The sequence below is a fragment of the Balaenoptera physalus genome, assembly GCF_965194825.1.
Source record: "Balaenoptera physalus genome assembly, chromosome: 11".
Taxonomy (NCBI): domain Eukaryota; kingdom Metazoa; phylum Chordata; class Mammalia; order Artiodactyla; family Balaenopteridae; genus Balaenoptera; species Balaenoptera physalus.
Window position 1 is genome coordinate 10899637 of NC_138896.1, and position 25116 is coordinate 10924752.

The 25116-nt window shown below is 44.5% G+C and overlaps 1 protein-coding gene across 1 annotated transcript in view; it reads left to right on the plus strand.

The window, feature by feature from the left end:
- NOL7 (nucleolar protein 7) overlaps window positions 1-16288 on the plus strand; it is a 342745-nt gene extending 326457 nt beyond the window's left edge. The window contains exon 10 of the mRNA XM_082415226.1: window positions 16259-16288. Coding sequence (XP_082271352.1) covers window positions 16259-16273 — 15 coding nt within the window. The 3' untranslated portion in view covers window positions 16274-16288. The remainder of the gene's footprint in view (window positions 1-16258) is intronic.
- Window positions 16289-25116: the final 8828 nt, after the last annotated feature.

The window sequence follows — 25116 nt, forward strand, 5'->3', positions numbered from 1 at the left end:
TGGTGTCCCCACCCCTCAAGCCGGTTGGGCCATCTTTTTGCTGTCTCTCTTCTATTATCTCCACTGTCACTGGCTTGGCTCGGGCCCTCACTGTTGCTCTCCCGCATTGCTGGGGTACCCTCCTTCGCGGCCCGCAGCCCTACCCCTTCCAAGCGTCACTGTCACAGTGACCTGTCTATGGCCTTGCTCATGCAAGCATGATTCCTGGGCCAGTAGCAGCAACATCACCTGGGAGCTTGTTAGAAATGCAAGAGCCATATTCTCTGTCAGTGAGGATCCAGTATGAAGACAGCTTCATTCATTTGAATAGAGAAATTTTAATATAACAATCGGATGAGTGGATAAATAAATTGCATGCACGTATGCAATGGAAACCTACTCAGGAAACAACACGAGTGGATCTCAGAGGCCTTGTGCTGAGCGAAAGACTCAAATCTCAAAATATTACACACAGTGTGATTCCATTTATATAACATTCTGGAAAAGACAAAACTGTAGGGGCAGAGTTCAGCGGTTGACGGGGAGACTTGACTACAAAGGGACAGCATCAGAAAATTCTGGGGGTGCTGGAAGTGCTCTGTGTTCTCATTGTGACGGGAGGTACACTTGTTTAGACATGTGTTAATACTCGTAGAAGGAAAGCCAAGTGGACTGTATGTAAACTTAAACGTGGTAATAAATAAATAAATTAACAATGATAGTGATGAGTTACAAACCATTGAATAAAATCCGAAACGTTGAGTTCATATTGATATAAGTTCTTCCAGACAAACACTTACCAACTACAAGGGGAGGAAGATTAACGTTATGGTGGAGAAGCCTGGCTGACCCCCACTTAATGGACGACAAACTTAATATCACCAGCAACGGATGAAGCTGAATCGTTTACCATCTGATAATGGTGCAACGTTAAGGACACAGATAAGGTGAGCTTCACGGGCATGAGATATTTGTAGTTGCGCAGGATCCCATGCTTGGTTTAATGCTCTGCTGTCGCTGTCTTGAAATTCCTAAGAACTTCTAAGTAAGAGGTACAGGATTGTGTAGAGGGTCTTTTGGCTGTAAAGGATGTCGTTGGGACAGTTAGTGACAATTGAATGAGGTCTGAGGACTGGATAGCAGTAATGGACCCGTGTTAACTTCCCCATCTGGTTGGCTGGATTATGGTTGTGTGGGAGAATATTCTTGTTGTAGGACTTCCAAACTTAAACATTTGAGGCTGATGGGGCATCGTGTTGGCAACTTACTCTCAAATAGTTCAGGAAAAAAGGCCTTTGTATTCTTTTTGCAACTTGTCATTAAGTTTGAGATTGTTGCAGACAAGAAAGAGTGATAGAGAGGGGAGAGAGTTGTGGGGCAGGGAGGGCCTCTCTAACAAGGTGACATTTGACCTGGGACCTGAATAAAGTGAGGGAGAAAGTGGGTATCTGGAGGAAGAGCATTCCAGGCAGAGGGAACCGAATGTGCAAAGGTGTTTAAGAACTAGCTAGGGGGCCAGTAAGTTTGCTGCAGAGTGATGGAGCAGGAAAGTGGCAGATGAGGAGGTCAGGGAGGTAATGGGGACCAAATCAAAGCCCCGGTCAGGATTTTGGGTCGTGTTCTCTGTGCTGGGGACACATTGGACGGCTTGCTCTGCAGAGGGGTGCATGACCCAAATTAGGTGCCACGAGGATTGCCCTGGCTGCCACGTGGAAAGGACACTATGGAGTAGCAAGACTGGAAACAAGGAGGCCACTTGGGAGACAATGGGGATCATTCACTCTGTGATGGACACTTGAGCTGCAGAAACTTCCGGGGAGACTTTAAAGAGTTTCTGACCAGCCCCCAAGTGCAGAGCATTGGGATGGCTCAGCCTCAACATCAGTGAAGCCATCTGACTGCTCCCACCCCCTCCTGCCCATCTTCCCCTGGAGACCTGCCAAGATGTGTCCCGCACAGAAGCTGCTCGCCAAGGGGCAGCTCTGATCATGACTTGCCAGGAAGGTTGAGAAGCCAGCTGATTACATTCTTAATCCAATTTTTCTATTATTTGGCACAAGTGCTAAAGTGTCCTTTTAAATTAATTACCATAGAACCAAAGACAGGCTCAGGGAGAAATATTGTAACCGTCAGATCTTGCCTCCTTTCCTGGGGCTGCCTGACAACCACAGCACTTCTGTCCTGTGCAGAAGCCCCCAAATGAAAGGATCTTGGGGTTTTATCTGGTCCCAAATGACAAAGAAATCTGTGCATTGACCCATGAATTTTGGATTCAAAAGGACCTTGGTGAGGAACAATTCCAGTCTCCTCTTTTTCTGGACTCACCAGGTGACTGACAATTTATAGCTTGATTAGTTTTGTTTTGCCCCAAACTTGCTCTCAGTGGTCATACAGTCCCAGTGAGAGAAGGACCTGAACTTAGGTCCAAGGAGTTGTATTCAGCTCTTGGAACACCCAGTGATCTCAAGGACATACCTAAAATTTCATGTCTTTTTTATGTTTGCACAATGATGTTTGAATCTATTGTGTGATTCTTTTCAAACATAAATATACACCTGTTGTGTTATACTTAAAACACACTTTTTAAAACCCAGGAACAGGCTCCCACTTGAAGATCAACATGTAAAAACGTTTCTCCCCCACATTTAATAACTGCATATCTGTCGTAAAGTGCATTTCAAATGTGATCTTAAGCCTCTAAGATAGTTAATCCCCAGTGTACAAAGCAGCGACCCGCACAATTAGATGATGATTTGCTCTAGGAAGGAGACAAAGCCAGTGACCTTGGTAATGAGGCAGCTAGTTAGAGTTGAGTGATTTCCAGGTCAGGACTCAGGATGATGTACGGCCAGACAGAACTCTTCCCACTAATTTTGTTGGCTTGATCATGACCGAATTGGTTCTTATTCAGCCCATGGTGCCTGCTTTTAAATTCAGAGTACAGTGATTTAGTTTCAAATTTTGTTTGAAGAGATTTATACCATTCAAAGGGTAAGATAAAAATATGATCTCCTTCCTTAATAACTTTTAGGATTATAATTCTGAGGCAGATAAAACATTTAATTCTAAAACTGCAATAAAAATAGTTAAGCCTTAAAATAAAAACACTGTCATGAATTTAACCTTTCAAGCAATTTACAAAGCACATCAAGCACGCTGCAATGCTTTGATCTGTCAAATTCGCAGTAGCCCTTTCAAAATCATCTGTGTTTCCCGTGACCACAACTTATCTTTTTGTCTTACTTCCTGACAACCATTCATAGGTCTACTTACTTGGGACACGTACTTCCAAGACATTTTTTACCACCTTCATAGACTGAACAAGCAAATTCAGAAGATCTAGGTCTTGAATATACTAGCCATGTGATTTTAAGTTCCTATGCACGTTAATGTTCTCACCTGTGGGTTTAATTCTCATCTGTGTTCTGCTGCATGCTATGGGCTGTATTGAATTCATATGTTGACGTTCTAACCCCTCTGTCTCTCCGAATGTAACTGTATATGGAGATACGGTCTTTAAAGAAGTAATTAAATTAAAATGAAGTCATTAGGGTTGGCTCTAATCCAATGTAACTGATGTCCTTATAAGAAGAGGAAATTTGAACACAGACACGCACAGAGGGAAGACCATGTGAGGACACAGGGAGAAGGTGGCCGTCTGCAAGCCAAGGGGAGAGGCCTCAGAATGACACCAATCCTGACGACACCTTGACCTCGGAGCTCCGGCCTTCAGAGCTCTGAGGAAATAAACGTCTGTTGGTCAAGCCCCCAGTCTCTGGTACTCTGGAGTGGCGGACCCAGCAAACTTATACAGATTTTGGTGCTGGGATCTGGGTGCTGCCATGACAAACGCCCCAAAGAATGTGGAAGTGGCTTTGGAACCGGTAGTGGGCAGAGGCTGGAAGAGTTTCGAGGCACATGTAAGAAAAACCCAGACTGCTTTTGAAGAGACTGTTGATAGAAATGTGGATCTTAACGGCAATCATGGGGGGAGCTCAGATGGGAATGCGGACGTGTTATTGGGCACTGGAAAGTGATCCTCGCTGCAAAGTGGCAAAGATCTTGGCTGAATTGTGTCCTAGAGTTTCATGGGAGGTAGAACTCGGAAGTAATAAACTTGGATGCTTAGCTGAGGAGATTTCTAAGCAAAGTGTTCAAGGTGGAGCCTCGTTTCTCCTGACTGTTTATATTGTAGTAAAATGCGAGAGGAGAGAAGAACTGAAGAAAGAATTGTTCAGCAGAAAGGAACCCGAACTTGAACTTTTGGAAACCCCTCAGCCTCTTCATACTGCAACACACGAATGCACTGCCTTTTTAAAAAAAAATTTATTTTATGGAAGTACAGTTGATTTACAATGTTGTGTTAATTTCTACTGTACATCAAAGTGATTTAGTTATACATATATGTATATATATATTCTTTATCATATTCTTTTCCTTATGGTTTATCACAGGATATTGATTATATTTCCCTGTGCTATACAGTAGGACCTTGTTGTTTATCCATCCTATATGTAATATTTTGATGAATGTGCTGCCTTTTGCCTTATAGGGTGGCTGTGAGGACCACGTGCAAGAAGTACTTATAAATCATAAACTGCTGTATAAAGATGAGATGCTATAATGTTATTATTGCCTTATATATTTTTATACCTTCCTCATGGGCTTGAGGGAGAGGAAAACATCAGCATTGTTATTTTTTTCATTTGGAATATTTGAAGTCTGGAGAGATGAAGAGATTTATACCATAAGGTCATAGTGTTGCAGACCCTGGATTAGGCTTGGACCTTTAATGTCTCAATCCAGTGCTCTTTCTGATATAACGTTCTCTCCTACGAAAGACTTCTAGACCTTCAGCAAATTAGATCAACAAGCATTTAATTACACACCCTGACCAGCGCCGCACTGGAACCAGTGAGGAATACAAAATAAGCAGAAGGTGTAGTCTTGTCTCCACATTATCCAGAAAGCAACAAGTAAACATATGTCTCGGCTAACAAACTACATAGCAATCTTGGGATAATACATTTCTAGCTTTCCACATTAATTAATTGGTTAACTTCTAAAGGCAGGTTAGTGAGCCCCATAACAGTTTTTGGAAAAATAATAAATGCAAATTAGATTTAGAGTTTTAAAAGCTTTTATTGCTTTGGTGAGATGCCATTTTTTTCTTGTAACTTCTGTGATTGTCTTGAAAGGAAAAGGTTTCCCAATCGGAGGTTCACGTCACAGTATGCAGCTCCTGCCAAGCATAAAAAGTTATGATGGGGACTATTTGTGAATTTGGTCACTGATTTAATTAGAAATGGTCCCGACCATTAAAATGTTCCCAGGAAGAGAAAAAATACCATTTTGCATATCTTGTTTTTGTAGCTGTAAAGCAATCTGGATGCTCGAGTTGTGATGTCTACCATTATTTGGTACAAACCTCCGGGAAGCTCAGTGTGGGAGTTTCCTGTGAGTGAGAGGCCTTTCCCTTTCAATTCCACATTCAACCTCACAGCCGCTTTTGTAGCATGTCTGCTGGAACATAGGTGTTAAAATTCTGTCTTCTCCTTTTACAACGAGGTAAAAAAAAAAAAAGCCTTTGCAAAATAATGATAATGAGAGTGACATAATTATTGTATAATATGTAAAGCTTTTTGCTTTCTAATGAATCTACTTTAAAGAAGATCTTCAGATTTGATGACCCCATAATACGGTTCTGGGAAGTAGTATGGAAATGTAAGCATAATCCCATCAGTGATTTAAGGGAGTCCAATGGTGAATTATTTTGTAAACTGTAGAGTTTTTCTTCCTATTTGAAGACTTTCCCACTCATTTTTGATTTATACGTTTGTATTTCCATGTATTTGATTGTCTCAAAGCAGGATACATAAATCAACATAGGGCCAAAAAGCTATGAACTTTCCAAACAAGGCTCTCACAAAGAGCAAATCCGTTCTGATCCCACACAGCTGGGCTCCACTCATGACGCCCCGCGGCCTGGGACAGGGCTGTGCCTCAGGTCCTAGAAAGACAGGCCACGGTGAGGGCGTTGCACTCTGCCGTCATACAATCCTGCACACATATCCCAGGGGGCTCAGACACTGGAGAAAGAAAAGCAACTTCCTAAAAACAAGGTTTGTCCACATAATCAGCCCATGAACCCTCTCTTCTTTTCCTTCCTTCACTCTGAAAAGAAGGTTCACTACCTACCCATTCCTAAGGCAAATCAGCCAAGACCTTACCACACCTCCTTCAGGCTTTCAGTTTTCCCTTTTAAACTCCTTTTGACATTCTTACTTACCTGGTTCCATGTGTGTCTCTATTCTGCAGAGGTTATGTGTGTGTGTCTGTGTGCATGTGTTTGTGTGTCTCTGTGTTCCAGTGTGTTAGGCAACTCATCGTCTTTATATAGTTAACTGATTTACTCCTCATAACCCTATGAAGTTGAAACTATCAGCCCCATTTTACATATGAGGACACTGACACATAATCTCTTGTACATAAATCCAGGGGAATGATTTAATAAACTGTCCTCCAGTGCACTCTTTCCTTAGGCTCACATGCTTCAGTATGTGTGTATGTGTGTGTGTGTATGTGTGTATGTGTGTGTGTCTCTGTGTGTATGTGTGTGTCTCTGTATGTGTGCATATACATGTGTATTTGTGTATGTCTGTGTGTGTCTCTATATGTGTGCATATACGTGTGTATGTGTGTGTATATCTGTGTGTGTGTGTATGTATGTGTGTGTATGTATGTGTGTGTGTATGTGTATGTGTATATGTGTGTGTATATCTGTGTGTGTCTGTGTATGTGTATGTATGTGTGTATGTGTGTGTATGTGTGCATATACGTGTCTATGTGTGTATGTGTCTGTGTGTGTGTCTGTGTGTGTGTCTCTGTGTGTATGTGTGTGTCTCTGTATGTGTGCATATATGTGTGTATGTGTGGGTATATCTGTGTGTGTCTGTGTATGTATGTGTGTGTGTATGTGTATGTATGTGTTTATGTGTGTGTGTGTGTGTAGAGAGAGTAATATAGAAGACAATTTGCACAAACACCCATCAAATCATCTTATTCCATTGCATCCTTCATATGAGCCTGTGGCTTTCTTTCCCTCCTTCCTCCACCCCAGTCGACAAGAAGAGACAACGGTGGTGACTGACCATCAGGTAGGTAGCCTTGGCATCTGGTAATCACGTAAAAATTTCCTTGAGGTTCTCCTCAGCCTTGACTTGGAAGTTTGCAGGCTGTTTCTAAGCGAGTGAACCACAAATCTCCGTGGTCCATTACTGCCACCTAGAGGTGACATGTTGAAACACATTTTCTAGACACGGGAACAGAGCAAAGCAAAACAAAAAGTAACCCCCCGTCCTGTCCTAAAGCAAGTTGTTTTAGTCTGAGCTAAAGGGCTTCACGTAGATGCTTCCCCTCCCTCCAAGTTAAGAGCTTTACTGGTACTTGTTCAGCATAGAGGAGTGTAGGCTTACGTAAAGCTTCCAGTCTAGGGAGGCTTGAGGTTCACTGTAGTCCAGTGTACACACTGTGACTTTTCCGGCCTCCCCCTGCCTACCCCACCATCAGGAGGAGGAAGGCAGCCTCCTAGCTGCATCCCAACCCCTGGGCAGCTCTCCCAAGCGAGGCCTGGTTGTGATGGGTGGGGCAGGAGCGAAATCGGGACTGTGGGGGTGCAGGGCAAGCAGCCGGTGGAAGGAAGAAGGAAGGGAAGGGCAGCTCGTGGAATTCATTTGGAGCTTTAAAGAAGTTAGTTATCCCAATGATTCCTTGTGAAAAGGGAAATTCTCAGTATGACTCAGACACACCTACTCATTTCCCTAGTTCCATCTCTGTTACCACAAAAAGCCAAAGGGATTTTTTTAAAGCACATGGGCCACATCCAATGAACAAAGCGGACGTGAGCTCACCTCTTTCCAGCATTCGACTCATGTCAACAGGTGTCATGTCAACAGATGTCAACTCATGTCATGTCACAGAATTCTCCAAAAGAATTAGGAGGACAGCCTGATGGAAAGATCTCTTGGTTGTTTTTTTTTAAAAATAAATTTATTTATTTATATTTGGCTGTGTTGGGTCTTCGTTTCTGTGCGAGGGCTTTCTCCAGTTGCGGCGAGCGGGGGCCGCTCTTTTCGCGGTGCGCGGGCCTCTCGCTGTCGTGGCCTGTCCCGTTGCGGAGCACAGGCTCCAGACACGCAGGCTCAGTAGTTGTGGCACACGGGCTTAGTTGCTCCGCGGCATGTGGGATCTTCCCAGACCAGGGCTCGAACCCGTGTCCCCTGCATTGGCAGGCAGATTCTCAACCACTGCGCCACCAGGGAAGCCCGATCTCTTGGTTTTTAAGGGTCTTTGTTTTTTGAGATGACAGACACTAAAATGATTTGGACTGAATAAAGGAAGACTAGATCAGAGGATGTAAAATTTTTAATAATTTAAACAGTTTATTTTGGTAAATATCCTTTTAGTTTTTTATTTACATCAACATTTTAATGCAAATCTAAACATAACACACTTTTTATATAATTTGTGTTGTTTAAATATTACATTATGTATATTTTCCCATCATAACGTGTAGCCTTTGTAATTAGCAGCTAGCTGGATATATGGAGATAATGTATTGTAATTTATTAATCATGCTGCTATTATTGGTCATGTATTTCTTTTCTGGTGACGTGTTATTTTGAAATATTTCCTTTAAAGAGCATTTTCTTCATTTGAATTAAGCATACATTTTTAGGAGAAATTCTCAAGAATTGTATACCTGGATCATACGATATAAATATTTTATCTAAATCAATATTATCATTTTGCTTTGCAAAAGAGTTGTGCACATTGACAATATCACCAGCAATGAAGGATGTTCTCATGTCATCAGAAATTCAGCAGCACAAAGTCCTGTCTTAAAATTTTTTTTTGCTAATTTAGAGGTTATGAAATAGTTCTTTTCATTTACATATGCTTACTGATGAGACTGGACATTCCCTCAAACAACTGTTTTCTACTTGTATTTTCTCTTTGGGGGAATTATCTGTCCATATCTTTTACAATTTATCTAGTGGGTTCATCATGCTTTTTTACTACATTGGAAGGACTTCTTTATAGCTATTAACATTTTGCTGTTCATATTGGTGGCAAATAATTTTATTTTTTATTATAAAGAAATATATTTGACATGCTCAAGCATGTCAATCTTTTTATTTATTGGTGATTTCTCCTAATGTTTCAAATTTTAGAAAAGTATCATCTTCAATGATTTATTTAGCATTTTATTCTCATTCCTCATTTTTAAAAGTAATTTTGAATATTTAAAAATTTTAATCCTTTAATCCTCCTGCAGTTTGTTTTGGTGACTAACAGTATTTCTCAAATATTGACCGTTTGCATCAGAACCAGTTGGGGCACATGTTAAAAGTCCAGATTTCCGGAAACCCTAGATTTACTGAGTCAAACCATTGCGGTGGCACCAGTCCAATCACGAGAGAAAACACTGGACAAACCTAAACTGAGGGACATTGTATGAAATACCTGACCAGTACTCCTCGAGAAATTCAAAGTCATGAAAATGAAGGAAAAGACTGAGAAACTGCCATAGACTAGAGAAGCCTAAGGAGATGTGACCACTAAACAATGTGGGGTCCTGGATTCGATCCAGGAACAGAATAAGGACAATAATGGAAAAAATAATGGTGAGGTTTCAATGAAGTCTGAGTTCACTTAATAGTAACGCACCCATGTTAATTTCTCTGTGTTAACAAAGTCTCCCGGTAATAACCTTAGAGGAATCTGGGTGAGGGGTATACAGGAACTCTCTGTGCTGTCTTTGCAACTTTTCTGTAAATCTAACATTATTCTCACATGAGTTTATTTTTTAAAAATATATTGAGGGTCTTTATTTTAATAAGCCCATCAAGTGACCCATACTGGTGGAAGGCATGGGTGCACATCTGAGTTACTCACTGATGCTGGGATGGGCAAATGTCGAGGTGGTTGGTGGTCAGTGCGGGGAAAATCTACCACTTCTCTTTTATTCTGAAAAGCTTACTGTAGTAGGGTTTGTTTCTGAATTCTCCAGTCTGTTGCTCAGGTCTATCATTTGGCTTTTGGAGCATTAAAACTGTCCTAACCCAGAGCTCAGTCGTCAAGAGCTGCAGTGTACCAGCTGAGCGAAGGTTAAAAATCAGCCAGGGCCAAGCTGGGGCGAAGGCAATCCCAGTTACCACCTCCAGCCTCCCACCTCCTGGTTAGTGGCCTCTTGTTTTCCACCTCAACCCTCAGAGTCCAGTCTGTGGGCTCAGCGTCTATTGTTCTGATTCCTTGATATTTTTCTTAGCTCAGCTTCAGCCTCGAGCCCTGAGCTCAGATGCAAACGTCCAGGGTGGGAGGAACAGAAAAAAAGGGGAATCGTTGGTCTCTCTGCGCACATTTTAAGAGAAATTTTAAGGTAGTAAATTGTCACGATGTTTGTTTAAACTATGGCAAAACATCCTGAGAAGAAACAAGGAGAAAATAAGGTTGTGAGGCATTTAGAGAAGGTGGGCAAGGAGAGCTGTCTTTGACCCCAGGTTGCGTGATTCCATTACGTGAAAAGTCCAGACAGGACCAACCCCATAGAGGCAGAAAGCAGATTGGTTGCTAGGGGCTGTGAGGAAGGAGGGGTGGCGAGTGACGGTTACCGGGTATGGGTTTCTTTTTAAGGTGAAAAAAGTGGTCTGGAATGAGACAGCAGTGATGATTGCACGACTCTGTGAATATACTAAAAACCCCTGAATTTTACAGGGTGGATGTTATGGCATGTGAATTACCACTAAAAAAGATGGGTGCTGTCTTTTAAAACGGTGTTTACTAATACTGCCCCAACCGAAGGCACAGGCCCTTCCCCTGTCCAGAGGCTGTCTAGCCCATGTTAGCACGAAGCCCTGTCTTGCTCCGTCTCTAGCCTTGTTTAGCCAGGAGCCTGACACCCTAAATGCCTGGCAGGGAAAAACACAGGTTACTTAAAAAAAGGTTACTTAACCTTTCTGAGCCTCAGTGCCCTCATCTGTCAAATAAGGATGAGGATAATATTTATCTCGTAGGTTATTGAGAGGATTAATACACTCGGAACAGTGCCTGGCATGGCATAGATGCTGTATAGGTGTTAGTGACTGTTCTCATTCGTTCATTCAACAACCAAAAACTGCTGTGTCTCTTCCTCTGCACCCTAGTCTGTAGGGATGCAAAAGTGGACAGAATGTGGCCCTGCCCTCAAGATACGTGCCGTGGGACTGGAGTAAAATGTATCTTCCTTGCTCCGGAGGCTGCTGGGAGGAGGATGTGAGACTCGCTCTACTCTGAGGAGCTGGGATGGGCCAAAGGGGACCATCGGGGCTTTCTGTGGTATGTCGTGTGCCCAGGAGATTAACCTTCCCCTTGGTACCAGGAAAGGGTTTCAGTAGGATTCTGTGGTTTCTACCCTGCAAATTTCACAAAGAACTATTTTGTATGAGATTATGAGGAGGAGCAACTAAGGCAGACATTTATTTCTTGGAGAGACCGACAGACCTGAAGGCTTGCAGAGACAGCCCCCCAGTATCCAGGATGCCGGCACAGCCAGGAGCCTCTGTGGCCCAGAAGCCGGGTGTCCTGGGACAGCTCCCCTAGGTCTGTGTGGCACTCTGGGGTCCGCTGACCTGGCCTCCCTGCACGCGATCGTTCTCCCCAGCACTGGCCTCCAGCACCGACGTAAAGTTTGCTGGAGTTTATTTCCTTGTGTAGACAAAGCCTGCAGGCAGGACCACCAGGTAGAGAGTCTGGAGATGTCGCCTCTGGTCCCAGCGCTGCCCTTCCCTTGCTGTCTGGTCCTCACGCAGCCTCAGGACTTCAGGATGGCCACGTGTGCTAGGACTTTAGTCTCCGAGAGCCTAACCTTCCTCCTTTAAAAAACAAGGTGGCATTGGCTGAGGGATCTTCAAACTGGCCTTTCTAAAACCCCTCAGGGGCCCGGGGTGAAAGGCCAGGGGGGCCTCGGCAGGCTGCTGGGCGCCCCACCATCCTAACCTGAGCAACTTCACTTTACCAGGGCTTGTGGGGAAGCTTCCTTTGGAAGAAAGAATCCCAAGCTTTGAAGCTCGATGAGCCACCAGGATGGACCTCTCTGAGGTCCCTCCTGGTTCTACCTTTCTGTGGCTGTGAGAAGATGGAAGGTGACATGTGCTTTCCATAATAAAGGACGTGTAGAGACACGCGCCTTGTCACCCTTTGTCGCCATCAAACCACCCCGACAGTTCCACGTGCTCCAGTTACCCCCATGGGTTCCCTTACGCAGTGGCCTCTCAGGGACCCTGGGCCTGACCCCAAGCCGTGCGAGCCTGCCCAGGTCCCCCCCCGAGGCCGCAGGGGGGACGTTTCCCCGCCAGCCACACGAGGTGGTTTCTGAGGTGGAGCTCCTTTCGGTTCTTTGACATTTTAAAGCCAGGAAGGCCTTATTTAAGCTCGTGGGAGTCTCTCTCTCAGCACAATTTCCTGCAAAGTCCTCCTTCAAGGCCGGAAATCTTCAAACTCCGTCATCCTGGCTTTGCCGGATTGGTACCACTGTCTCAAGGCCCTGAGTTTGTGGGGTTACAGCAAAGTAGTATTGTGATTTTTATCATGTCCATCTCCCCCTGCAGTTTTAAATAAGATAATTAACTAAATCAGTTCTTAACTCTGCTTAAACATTTAAATCACCTGGGGCAGGGGCCAGAGAAATGCTCATGCTGGGTGCCTCCCCAGGAAGGCTGATTTGGTTTGATTTTCACCGCATCTTGGGGTGCGCCTGAGGATCAGTTTGTAAACTCCCTCTCCCTTGGGACCCTGTGCAGACGAGTGGGGAACCACTGGGCTGATGGAAGTGTCCTGAGGAGACCAGTGAGAAACACACACAGAGACACACACGGACACACACAGACATACACACACACACATACACATATAGACACACATGCCCTTACAGACACAGACACATGCACATGTACATATACATACACACACACATACATACACACACAGACACAGATGCAGACATACACATATAGACACACATGCCCTTACAGATACAGACACATACACATGTACATATACATATACATACACACACACATACATACACAGACTCACACAGAGACGCATACATACCTACATACACATGCACATATACACATAGAGACACGCACAGACACATACACACACATACATACATACACAGACACAGACATACACACACATACACATATAGACACACATACCCTTACAGATACAGACACATATACACATACATATACATATACATACACAGACACACATACATACAGACACACATATACACACATACATACACATACACACACATACACACACATACACACACATACACACAGAGACACACATACATATACACACACATACATGCATACACACACACTGGATATAATATCTTGAAATGTGTCTGTTCAAAAATACCATTGGATAATTTCATCTCTCATTGTATAAAAGGTCACAGGGAGAATATTTGCTTCAAAGGAAAATGACTTCTGAATCGTGAGCATGATCAATTTAAAGGGAGTGGTCAGAAAGAGAAAAGCAAATATCGTATATTAATGCATATATGTGGAATCTAGAAAAATGGTATAGATGCTCTTATTTGCAAAGCAGAAATAGAGACACAGAAGTAGAGAACAAAGGTATGGATACCAAGGCGGAGAGGGGAGGGGTGGGAGGAATCGGAGACTGGGATTGACACACATACATTATTGCTACTGTGTATAAACTAGACAACTGATGGGAACATGCTGTAGAGCACCGGGAACTCTACCTAACACACTGTGGTGACCTAAGTGGGAGGGAAGTCCAGAAGGGAGGGGATATCTGTATGCGTATGGCTGATTTCATTCTGTTGTGCAGTGGAGGCTGACACAACAGTGTAAAGCAACCGCACTCCAATAAAAATTAATAAAAGAAACAAATAAAGGGAATGGCTAAAGTAAAATTCCAGGTCTAACTTATAAGTGAGGTTTCTACTCCTACTTTTCCCCACAGTTCATCTTGCATTTTAAATCACACAATAGACTGTCACAAATGGGATCACATTTTCCTCCAGGGACCCTGCTCTAATTGTTGGCTGACTCTTGATTAAGGACCATGCATCCCATAAATTAATCAGAGTAGCGGTCTATCAGAAAAGCAGCTATTCATTGGTTAAAACATCCTCATTTTATAGACTACAACCACCATTCAAATCCAGTACATGGGCATCATGTGTTGTACACACAGAGTATATCTGAGGTGGCTAAACTTCTACTAAATGAAGATGTGATACATAAAAATACACCCACACTGTGTTATAAATTGAATCTGAAGCTAAATAATGCCAGCTATGACAATTACCTCAAAAGATTGTTCTGGAAATTAAGCTAGGATGAAGTGTGTGAAAGAGCTTATTGAAAATAACAGTTATAACCACTCCAGTTTAAGTGTCGACTATCTGCTGGTCTCTGGGCCTGGACGCTGAACAGACCTCATCACATTTCCTTCTCCCATTAATCCTTTGACGAGGAATTAACTCACCCCTCATTCAGGCCACACTGCTAGGAGGAGGTGACATCAGGGCTGAACCCAGCATGGCCTCACCCAGATTTCCTGCCCATAAACCTTGCTATGCTCAAGAGCCATACAGCCGGATGATATTGTTATCAGATAAGGTCCTCTGAGAATTTAGAAAGTTACTCACAGGATTATTTGGGAGACCCAAATAGCTTTAACAAATTGCTTAAGGAAGTATGAGCTGACAGTTTCTTTTTCACTTATGAAAAGGTCCGACACCACTAGGGACATTTCATCTTTCTGTTGGCCTTGTAGTTGTCATGATAGGAAAACATTTTTGTGTTGGATGATGAAAAGGTCATTATTTAAAGTAAGATTTCTAATTTCAACTCTTTCTATCTTTATATCTCTAGGATATATTAAGTGAAAAAAAAAAAAAAAAACAAGCTCCTAGAGCAGATAAAATGCTAAACTATATATAATGCTGGGGCTCAGAGCAGTCTGCCCTCAAATATGCCAGAGTGGCATATTGATTATTTTGAGTTAAAGTTACTTAAGAAACATCCAGTGCAAGAAAAAACACTCTGACCACACCCCGCCCCCCTTTCTTCCTGAAATTGGGAAATAAATCTCCCATGTGGAGGTGTCCTCCCTTTTCCAGGAGGATAGAAAGTATCCTTATCACCAGAGTTCCGGAATTCAAGGATAAGAGAGCTTATAAACAAATGTTGTTACTTCTTGGCTGATTTGCTACCCCAAGCACAAGCCCCTTTGTTTTGTTAAATCTTCACAAATAATTGTTTTGTTTTGTTTTGTTTAAAAATGATACATAAACAGCCTGCTTTACTCATTTCAGAGGTCCTATTTCTATGAGATCTCTGTACACACAAATTAAATTTGTTTTTTTTTTTTCCTGTAACTTACCTTGTATCAGTTTAATTATTAAGCCAGTAAAAGAACCAAGTGGGCTGGAGGGAAATTGTACTGCTCCCCAACGATAAGAAAGAGGGGAAACACACAAACACAGAGTCCTATTTGCTTAATTTTTTATGTAGTAAGATAAAGCAAAAACTAACAAAAATGGTTACTTATGGGGAGAAGGGATAGGTTGGAGGAGGAATGGAAGCCGGATACTCTGAATTCACCTTGGTTTGTTGATTTGACTATGGACTTATATAAACGTTTTATATAATTACCAAATAAAATTAGGGTGGGTCCTAATCCAGTAGGACTGGTGTCCTTATAAAAAGGGAACATTTGAAGTCAGACATGCACACGGGACGGATGCAGTGTGAAGACGAAAGCAGAGATTGGGGGGATGGTGGTGCTTCCACAACCAAAGAAGGCCAAAGATTGCCACAGACCACGGGAAGCTGGAACAGCTTCTCCCTCCCAGCCCTCAGAACAGACCAACCCTGCCACACCTTGATCTTGGACTTGCAGCCTCCAGAACTGTGAGACATTAACTCTCCGTTGTTTAAACCACCCACTTTGTGGTACTTTTTGTTATGGCAGCCCCAGCGAATTAAAGTAGAAACCTATTGACTAAAAGACACTCCAGAGGCAGGTTGACAAAAAGTTCTGCGTGACTCTTGTTTGGATCCTGATTCAGACCAACCAACTCTATAAAAATACTCAGTTGGATATTCGATGATATTAAGAAATTATAGGGTCTTGGGCTTCCCTGGTGGCACAGTGGTTAAGAATCCGCCTACCAATGCAGGGGACACGAGTTTGATCCCTGGTCCTGGAAGATCCCACATGCTGCAGAGCACCTAAGCCCGTGCGCCACAACTACTGAGCCTCCGCTCTAGAGCCCAAGAGCCACAACTACTGAAGCCCGCGCGCCTAGAGCCCGTGCTCCGCAACAAGAGAAGCCACCGCAATGAGAAGCCCAAGCACCGCAACGAAGAGTAGCCCCTGCTCGCCGCAACTAGAGAAAGCCTGCGTGTAGCAACGAAGACCCAACACAGCCAAAAATATGTAAATAAATTAATTTTTTTAAAAAAGAAATCATAGGGTCTCTTAGGGATAACGTATTTTGGATATGTTTGAAAAGATTCATAATTTAAAGACATGTATTGGAGTATCTTTGGATAAATTGATAAAATGCCTGGGATTTGCATCCAAGTAAGCCCTCAGGGACAAGAAAAATCAGTGAGTTTAGGTGTAGATAGAACAAGATAGCCAGCAGGTGATCATTCTGGAAGGTGGATTATAGGGTCAGGCAGTAATATGCTGGTAAACTGGCTGGGGAAACGGGAAGCTCTAATTTGAAGCATTTGCCAATGTCTATGGTGTTCCTACCATGGCCTATTTCAAGCTACCAAGGGTTTAAGAGGCAGCTTGCAAAATTCCTAAATAGTTAATATTCAGGTCTTGGGAGCTGGTAGTAGGAACTGGCTCCAGCATGACACTGTCCCATTTTCTCTATTTTTATAAATAAAATAGTCCATAATTTTTTAAAAAAATAGGAGCACAACCTGGATAACATTTCTACTCTTCATTTTATCCTGGAGTTTGGTGTTGGAAAAGAGAACTTGGCCTTGGAAGTCCCAGCTGAGTCTCAGTTCTACAATTTACTAGCCGTGTGACCTTAGATAAGTCACTTAATTTTCCTGAGCCTGGTTCCTCGGTGAAGAATACTATCTCATAAAGTTGTTGTGAGGATTACTTGAAGTAACATAAATGACTTTAAAAATGTCAAATATTATTATCATGGTAATTATCGTTGTTGACTGTCAGGTCGAAGACTCAAAGGAAGTAAATGAGATTAAGACCTGACAGTAGACAGCTATTAGCATTTTCTATAATCCTTTGAAAACCATTAAACCATTCCTGAGTCATCAGCAAGAACTTTTTAAGGGGATGTTTTGTGAAATCGCTAATAGAGGCATTGGCAGCATGGCAAGGACATTCAAGGGACCATGAGGCCCGTGACAGTGGCAGCAGGAATCCTGTCCACTAGGAAGTCTTGATAAATGGAGTGTGAAAGACCTAAAGGCGGAGGCAACCTGGATTGAAAAGTACTCTCCAGGACTGTGGAGTTGGGTGGGAAAAGAGAGGAGTTTGAAGGGTGAATCCTTCATACAATGCAGAGGACCACACACATTCCAGTGCACGTGGGGGAAGGAGTCACACAGGGGTTGAGTGGAGGCTGGAGGGACAGCAAGGGACATGGAGGTGGGGACAGCAAGCCACCCCTTTGCCTGCGTGCTGGTTGTCTTCATATGAAAGTCCCTTTCTCTCTTTTTCTCGGCTTGGAAATCCATCTCCTTCTCTGATAAGACTCCCACTCCCCGGCCCTCCAGATGGCTCTGACTAACCCTCCTCATAAGCAAGGGTCTGCTCACCCGATGGTGAGGGCAGAGGACGTGCACACTGAGTGACAAAACTGGGAAAGGTTTGGAAGTGACATTCTTCCCATAAGGGCCCCTAACCCTAGGAAATGCCATTTTCCTCTATGAATAAAAACACGACTCCCAGATCTCCACAGTGGATGCTGGATGGAGAACTTTCTAGGGTGGAGGGGTCACGAGACCCCTGAGGCCTGGCTTCTACATATTCACCATCTCTGCAGAGAACAATGGGCTGGAAGGGAGCTCTGCAGACGGCCCCAGCTGCCACAATCATGCTGACCTCAGGAGGCGCTGCTTGCCCTCTAACCCTCTGGGGCATGCGGGGCGGGATGTGGGTGAGTAAATCAGCCCTCAGCCTTCCATGGCACTGCAACCCTCCCCTCATTTTAATAAGTGGTTCCTCAAAGCCCCCAGGACAAACATAAACAAAAACAAAACCCCGTAGATAGAACAACACAGTGATAGGAGATGGGCGCTGATGTTTTGGGGCCAGGGCCCTGTTGCCACCCTCTTAAATTGCGATTTTGTGTAAGGCTGGCTAAGGGCCACCCAGAGGCTACAGATCCCTTAGGAAATGAGGTTCTGTTCATTCATTCCTTCGTTCAAATGAAAACTTGGTACATACCTCCGTGTGTGCACTCTGACACAGATACTGGGGATGCTGAGATAAAAAGAACATGGGTCCAAGTTCTGGGAGGCAACGTGGCACAGTGTTTAAACTTGGGGGCTCTAGAACCAGGCTGCTGTGTGACCTTGGCCATGTGACTTGACATTTCTGTGTGTCGGTTTCCTTATTGATGAAATGAGAGATTTAATAGAATCTCTCTCCCAGAGATGTTGTGAGAAACAAATGAAGAAATAAAATGAAAAAACATTTAGAACAGTTTCAGTCACCTAACAAGCACTCAGTAAATGCTTATGCTATGATGATGATGAAGATGATAATGATTGATAATGATGATTCTTCCAGATTTCTGGGTATCAGAGTAAATTAAAAAAAACAAAACAAAAAAACAAAAAACAGAAAAAACCTCCATGCAAGTGGTTCTTTCAAAAATCCACATACTGAGCTTCCTTGGTGGCACAATGGTTAAGAATCTGCCTGCCAATGCAGAGAACACAGGTTCAAGCCCTGGCCCGGGAAGATCCCACATTCCATGGAGCAACTAAGCCTGTGCGCCACAACTACTGAGCCTGCGCTCTAGAGCCCGTGAGCCACAACTACTGAGCCCGTGAGCCACAACTACTGAGCCCGCGAGCCACAACTACTGAAGCCTGGGTGCTCAGAGCCTATGCTCCGCAACAAGAGAAGCCACCGCAATGAGAAGCCCGAGCATCTCAACCAAGAGTAGCCCCCGCTGCAACTAGAGGAAGCCCGCGTGCAGCAACAAAGACCCAACGCAGCCAAAAATAAATAGATATAATAAATAAATTAAAAAAAAAATCCACATACAGCCCCATTGCAGGTCCTGGCATATGACCCCAGAAGTGACATGAGGAGCTACCTTCTCTGCAGCTGAGAGATAACCTGGTTTCAGGTTGGGCGCTTTCCATTCAAGTAGCTCATTTCCCCAACCAGCACTCACCCCCTCCCCCATTACACTTCCACCGACACACAGAGCGGCCGCCGTGAGGCACCGCTGACCATGCTGCTCGATCAATTTCTCTCCAGGCTCGGCACGTCCAGGGGACCCCAGCTTATCTCTCAGCTCAGCACAGAACACACGTGTGTCCTCACTCATCCAGCGGCTGTGCCCTTGTCCTGCTTTCCTGACAATGACACAGAGCAACTCAGCCTGTCTTATTTTCTGTTTCATAACACCAACAATTTTCTGTGCATCCTAGTTCCGAAAATCCCTAAAGCTCCTACCCGTGAGGATTTCAGCGGACAAGGGGAGAAATCACACGCTGTAATCGTGCACCAGTGCAGTCTCTGGAACCGACGTGTGTACCAAGTTCCCACAAAGAGAACCCCACTGACTGGGGGAGGTGAAGAAGTGCCTCCGAGTTGGGAGTCTTTGGATTTTACCAGATGAATGGGTCCAGGGCCGTGTGAAGGACTGAGCCTGTTCAATATGGAAATTAGACATATTGTCCCTTTTACATCTACTCCTCCCTTTGTGTCCCCTGATTTAATAGAGGATTTTACCTGTTTAAATCACCTCCCACCCTAGGGTTTCGGGGATGGCTGGACATACGACCCCCAGTGCTGGATAGATGAGACGGACAGCACTTTATCAGTCACATGTACTCACAGCCTGGGTGAGGCCACTGAACAGCAGGCAGGGCCACATGGGGGCTGCACTTGGGAACGGAGTGAATAACCAGGGGCTGTGGGGACAGACCTTGTAGTAGCAAGAGCGCGGGGTGCCCCCTGCTTCCCTGGGAGAATGTGATTGGCTTTTCTGAATAATTCCACAGGCTGGCAGGGAACTGCAGCCCACTACTCAAAGAAATGCATATATTCCCCTTGAAAAGGAGGGTTGTGGGCTTGGGGAACTGAGCTGCAGGACCAGAGTGTGGAGGGGAACTTACACTGAGACTATTTTAGATCCTCCTAATTTTACCAGATGTCCGGGCAGCACATAATAGTTTTAGGCCTTACATCTGCTAAAAACAAGACAACAGACCCCAAGTGGAGTCACTTATGCTAAGTTCCCTGTCCTCAAACTGAAACTTAATTACTGTTTCATCTCTTCCAGAAATCAAATCTTTTTTTTTTAAACTTTAAAAATTAATTAATTAATTAATTTTGGTGGGGCTGCATTGGGTCTTCGTTGCTGTGTGTGGGCTTTCTCCGGTTGCGGTGAGCGGGGGCTACTCTTCGTTGTGGTGTGCGGGCTTCTCATTGCGGTGGCTTCTCTTGTTGTGGAGCATGGGCTCTAGGCGCGCAGGCTTCAGTAGTTGTGGCACGCAGGCTCAGTAGTTGTGGCGCACGGGCTTAGTTGCTCTGCAGCATGTGGGATCTTCCCAGACCAGGGCTCGAACTTGTGTCCCCTGTATTGGCAGGCGGATTCTTAACCACTGCACCACCAGGGAAGTCCCCAGAAATCAAATCTTAAACCAGGCAACCAGGAATCCCCCCGGCTCAGCACTAGTTAGGTCATCTGCATGACAGACCCCTGCCATCCTCTAAAGGAAAGCACCTTGCAGTGACCAACCCACTTTGTTGCCTGGTATAACTTCCTTTTTCCTGCCCCTTTCTGCCTATAAAAATCTTTCATTTTGTACAGCTCTTCGGAGCTCCTTTCCGTCTGCTAGATTGGATGCTGCCCGATTCATGAGTCATTGACAAAAGCCAATGTGATCTTTCAAATTTACTCAGTTGAATATTGTTTTTTAACACAACACACTTGTTTGCACAAACCAGAGAGTGGGTCTCCTACTTGACCCTTCCCATCCTCACCCCCCACATCCAACCAGCCATTAAATCCTGTTGCTTCTATCTTTTTTGTACATGAAATGCACTCACTTCTCACTGTCCCCACAAACACCACCCTAGTTCCAGTCACTTCATCTCTCACATGATTTTGCATAATTATCTTTATATTTTCTTCTAGGACTTCTGCAATCTCATCTTGCATCTAGATCTCATATTCATGTGGCAATGATTCTTATGTAGAGTGCAAGAAATAGATCTAATCTGATTTGGGGTCTCTCCACTACAGCTGCTGGCCCCTGTGGACTTCTTCCTCATTGGAGGACCCAGGGTGGTGAGCACGGCCGTGCTGGGGTCCCCCCCACTCACCATCTTGGTCTGGTGCTGTCCTGCAGGGCACAAGCTGTACAACTGTCTGCAGCTTCTAGTCTTAGTTCTAATCCCGTTTCCCCTGTCTAGAGAGCTTTGGAAGAAGAAAATATGACAATATCACTGCCTATTTCCTTCAGGAAAATCCCATCTCATTGCCTCCGGCTTGAGGTTCTTCATAAGCCAGCCCCTTCCTTCCTACTCTGCCTGCCCTTCTCTCTCCTCTTGCGCCTTTTACCTGACTCAACCACCATAAACTAGTTCCTAGACATTAACCCCCCACCTTCGGCCTTTGCGCGTGCCGGCCCCTCCTTGCTGAGCTGCACTTCTCACGCAGACTCACCCTCCAAGTCTCTGGGGAGACCTCACTTCTTCCACAAGCTTTCCTGGCCTTGGCCAAGCTTGGTTGAGCACCTCCAAAGCACGCTTCGGTGAATCCTGCAGTAGCGCTTCCATGCTTTAGCATTTGCTCCTCTCCCTACCAGCCTGTGAGATCTTCCAGGACTGACTGGGTCTGCGCAACACGGGGGCAGCACCCAGTAAATTTCTGTCAACCACCCTCAGAGCAAGAGTGTTAGCGCCGTCAGCAACCGAGGGTTTATCACGCGCCAGCTTTTGTCTTTCCTTCAAACAACTCTGTGACGTGACTGCTATTACCATCCTCATTTTACAGAGGGTGGTAAAATGATGGGTCCAAGGTCTCACTGCCAGTAAATAGAGCCAGCTTTTTTTTTTTTTTAATTATTAGTACCTTTAATTATTATTTATTTATTTGGCTGTGTTGGGTCTTCGTTTCTGTGCGAGGGCTTTCTCTAGTTGTGGCAAGTGGGGGCCACTCTTCCTCGCGGTGCGCGGGCCTCTCACTATCGCGGCCTCTCTTGTTGCGGAGCACAGGCTCCAGACACACAGGCTCAGTAGTTGTGGCTCACAGGCCCAGCTGCTCCGCGGCATGTGGGATCTTCCCAGACCAGGGCTCGAACCCGTGTCCCCTGCATTGGCAGGCAGACTTTCAACCACTGCGCCACCAGGGAAGCCCTAGAGGCAGCTTTTAAATCCAGGGCATCCTGATCGCAGACACTTGCTCTGAACCACCACTCCATGTTGACTCTATACAAACACAGGGCTTAATTTTAAAAGGGTGGGTGGGTAAAAGTGACAAGCCATTCGGTGTCTTTCCTGCTTAGGGTGTGTGCCGGAAGGGAGGGGCTGGGCCAGGAAAGGTGGCCTGAAATGTGATTGGCTAGATGGAAACAATGGATGTTAGCGGCGAGGGGTGGGGCCGGGAGCTAACAAGCGGTCACATGTGTGCCTTGGAAAGATCAGCGCAGAGAGCGGGGCAGTCCAGGGCTGCCTCCGGAGGGAGGGCAGGATGAAGCTGTTATGGAGAAAGTTCCCCTTGAGGTGGATCTGGTGTCAGAAGTGTCTGAAGCACAGATTCTGGAAGTTTCTAGGGCAGACTTTAGGGTTTACACCTTGGCTAGCTTCAGGCTTTAATTGTAAGTTTTGAAGCACAGCCCCAAGAGAGAAGCTGTTCCTTGAAGCCCATGTGTTAAGAAACACAGATGTAATACTGATGCCCAAAGCCACTTAGGGGGTGATTCGGTGCAGGTTTCCCCAGCGATTTATTGGACAGGTCTGGAGATTTGCAAAATGGTTTTAATTCAATTCATATTTTGGTTCTTAATCCCCCTTCCTGCCAAATTCTTCACGTTTCAATTTGGTATTTCAGAACATATTTAAATAAATCATGAGAGCTTAATGGAAAAATCAAAATCAAATTAAATAAATGGGTTAACTGTTCAGCTGCTAGGTTTTACTTCAGCCATTACAGGGTCAGGAAAAACCACAGAGCAATTTAGAACTAACCCGTCTGCTTAGGGAGAGACCTCCATTATCAACCATTCCCTCCTGGGCATACTTAACCTGTCTCAAATGACACATGGAGAAAACATCTGCTCTTTGACAAATACCTACAAAGAACAATTCAAATTGCAAACCCAAATCAATAGCAGACATACATCCTGCTGCATTTTAAATAGATATAGGAGCTCTAGTAGAATTCATTGCAAATCATTAAAGTTTATTTACCAAGCTTAATGCTTAGAGGGAGTTAAATTCCTTAAAATGGAGAGAATTAAAGGGGAAGAGAATCTGAGGGTGAAGAAATGTGTTTCCCTGAACTCATCCTTCTCTTTGGGGTCTCAAAGGTTCTCAAAAGATTTTTAGGACTCTTTATTTCTCTCCCACCCCACCCGCTGCTTTACTAGCTATGTTGCTATTCCATCTCATATTACTGCTGCTGGACAAGGTTCTGGAAAAGGTAATTTCCGCTCATTTTGTGAGGCTGTTATCTTGCCCTTGTTTCACCTCCCATCTTCCCTCCTACTTTGATATGCTGAAGAGTTGTCTTAATTGCTGGTGTATTAGATTTTTCTGCAGGAACAACCCCAAATTTTAATGGCTTATGAAAGCAAATATTGATTTCTCCGTCATGGGACTTTAGGTCAGCTGAGGCTCAGCTGTGTCTTGCCTGAACTTGCTGGACTCCACTGAACTTGGCGAGGCTTGGTTTCAAGCTTCAGGTCAGGTTCAAGTCTGCTCCCTGTGTCTTTCATTTGGAGACCCAAGCTGGAGGAGCAATGGCCACCTGGGGCATCATTTTCTCATGGAAGATGGCAGGAATGCAAGACAGGACGCAAAAAGACACAGTGCCTCTTAGAGCCTCTTCTTAGTACTGGCGTGCTACCATGTACGCCGCATCCCACTGGTCAGAGCGCGCCATGCAGCCAAGCCCAAAGTCAAGGAGATGGGAAGGCATATCCCACTGTGGGGTGTGGGCAAGGAGCATGAATACTGAGTGAAGAATAACATAATCTACTCTAGGTGGGAGGGTGTGCAGTGCAGGGTTCTCTCAATTGTTTTTTCTTGAGAAAAATCAAATAGCTCTTCAACTTTTATCATGCTGTTATGCTCTGCCCTTACCTTCAGTGCTCAAGGTTAGTGCATCCACTTCTCTGGGGAAAGGAGGCAGACTGAAATATAACTAGTCAATAGTAATCATGGAGGCACTTAGAATTTATTGTGTGACTACACATGCACAGGCCCTTTATGTGTAATTCATATAGTGAATGCTCTTTTCAGGCTTTGCAAACAATACAACTTTTTATGACTGTACTTAATTTCTACTTCAGTTTCTCTTTAGTGCTCCCATTCAAAGAGCTGCAGAAACTTAGTCATTTTGGGGTTGGGGCTGGTGGAGTGAGGTGCCTTCATTCACACCTGGTCTCTGGACAGGGATGTGTGTGGCACTGTCTCTCCCACCTCATTTTGATGAGGCCCCTTGGGTCTGGCTCCCCCCTCAGCCACTCCTTCGCCTTTCTCCAGAGATCAGAAAATATCAAGCTGTAGTTTCTTCCTTGATATGCCCCCCTACTAATTTCTGCTCTACTGCTTCCCATCATGCTGGGCTCAAGG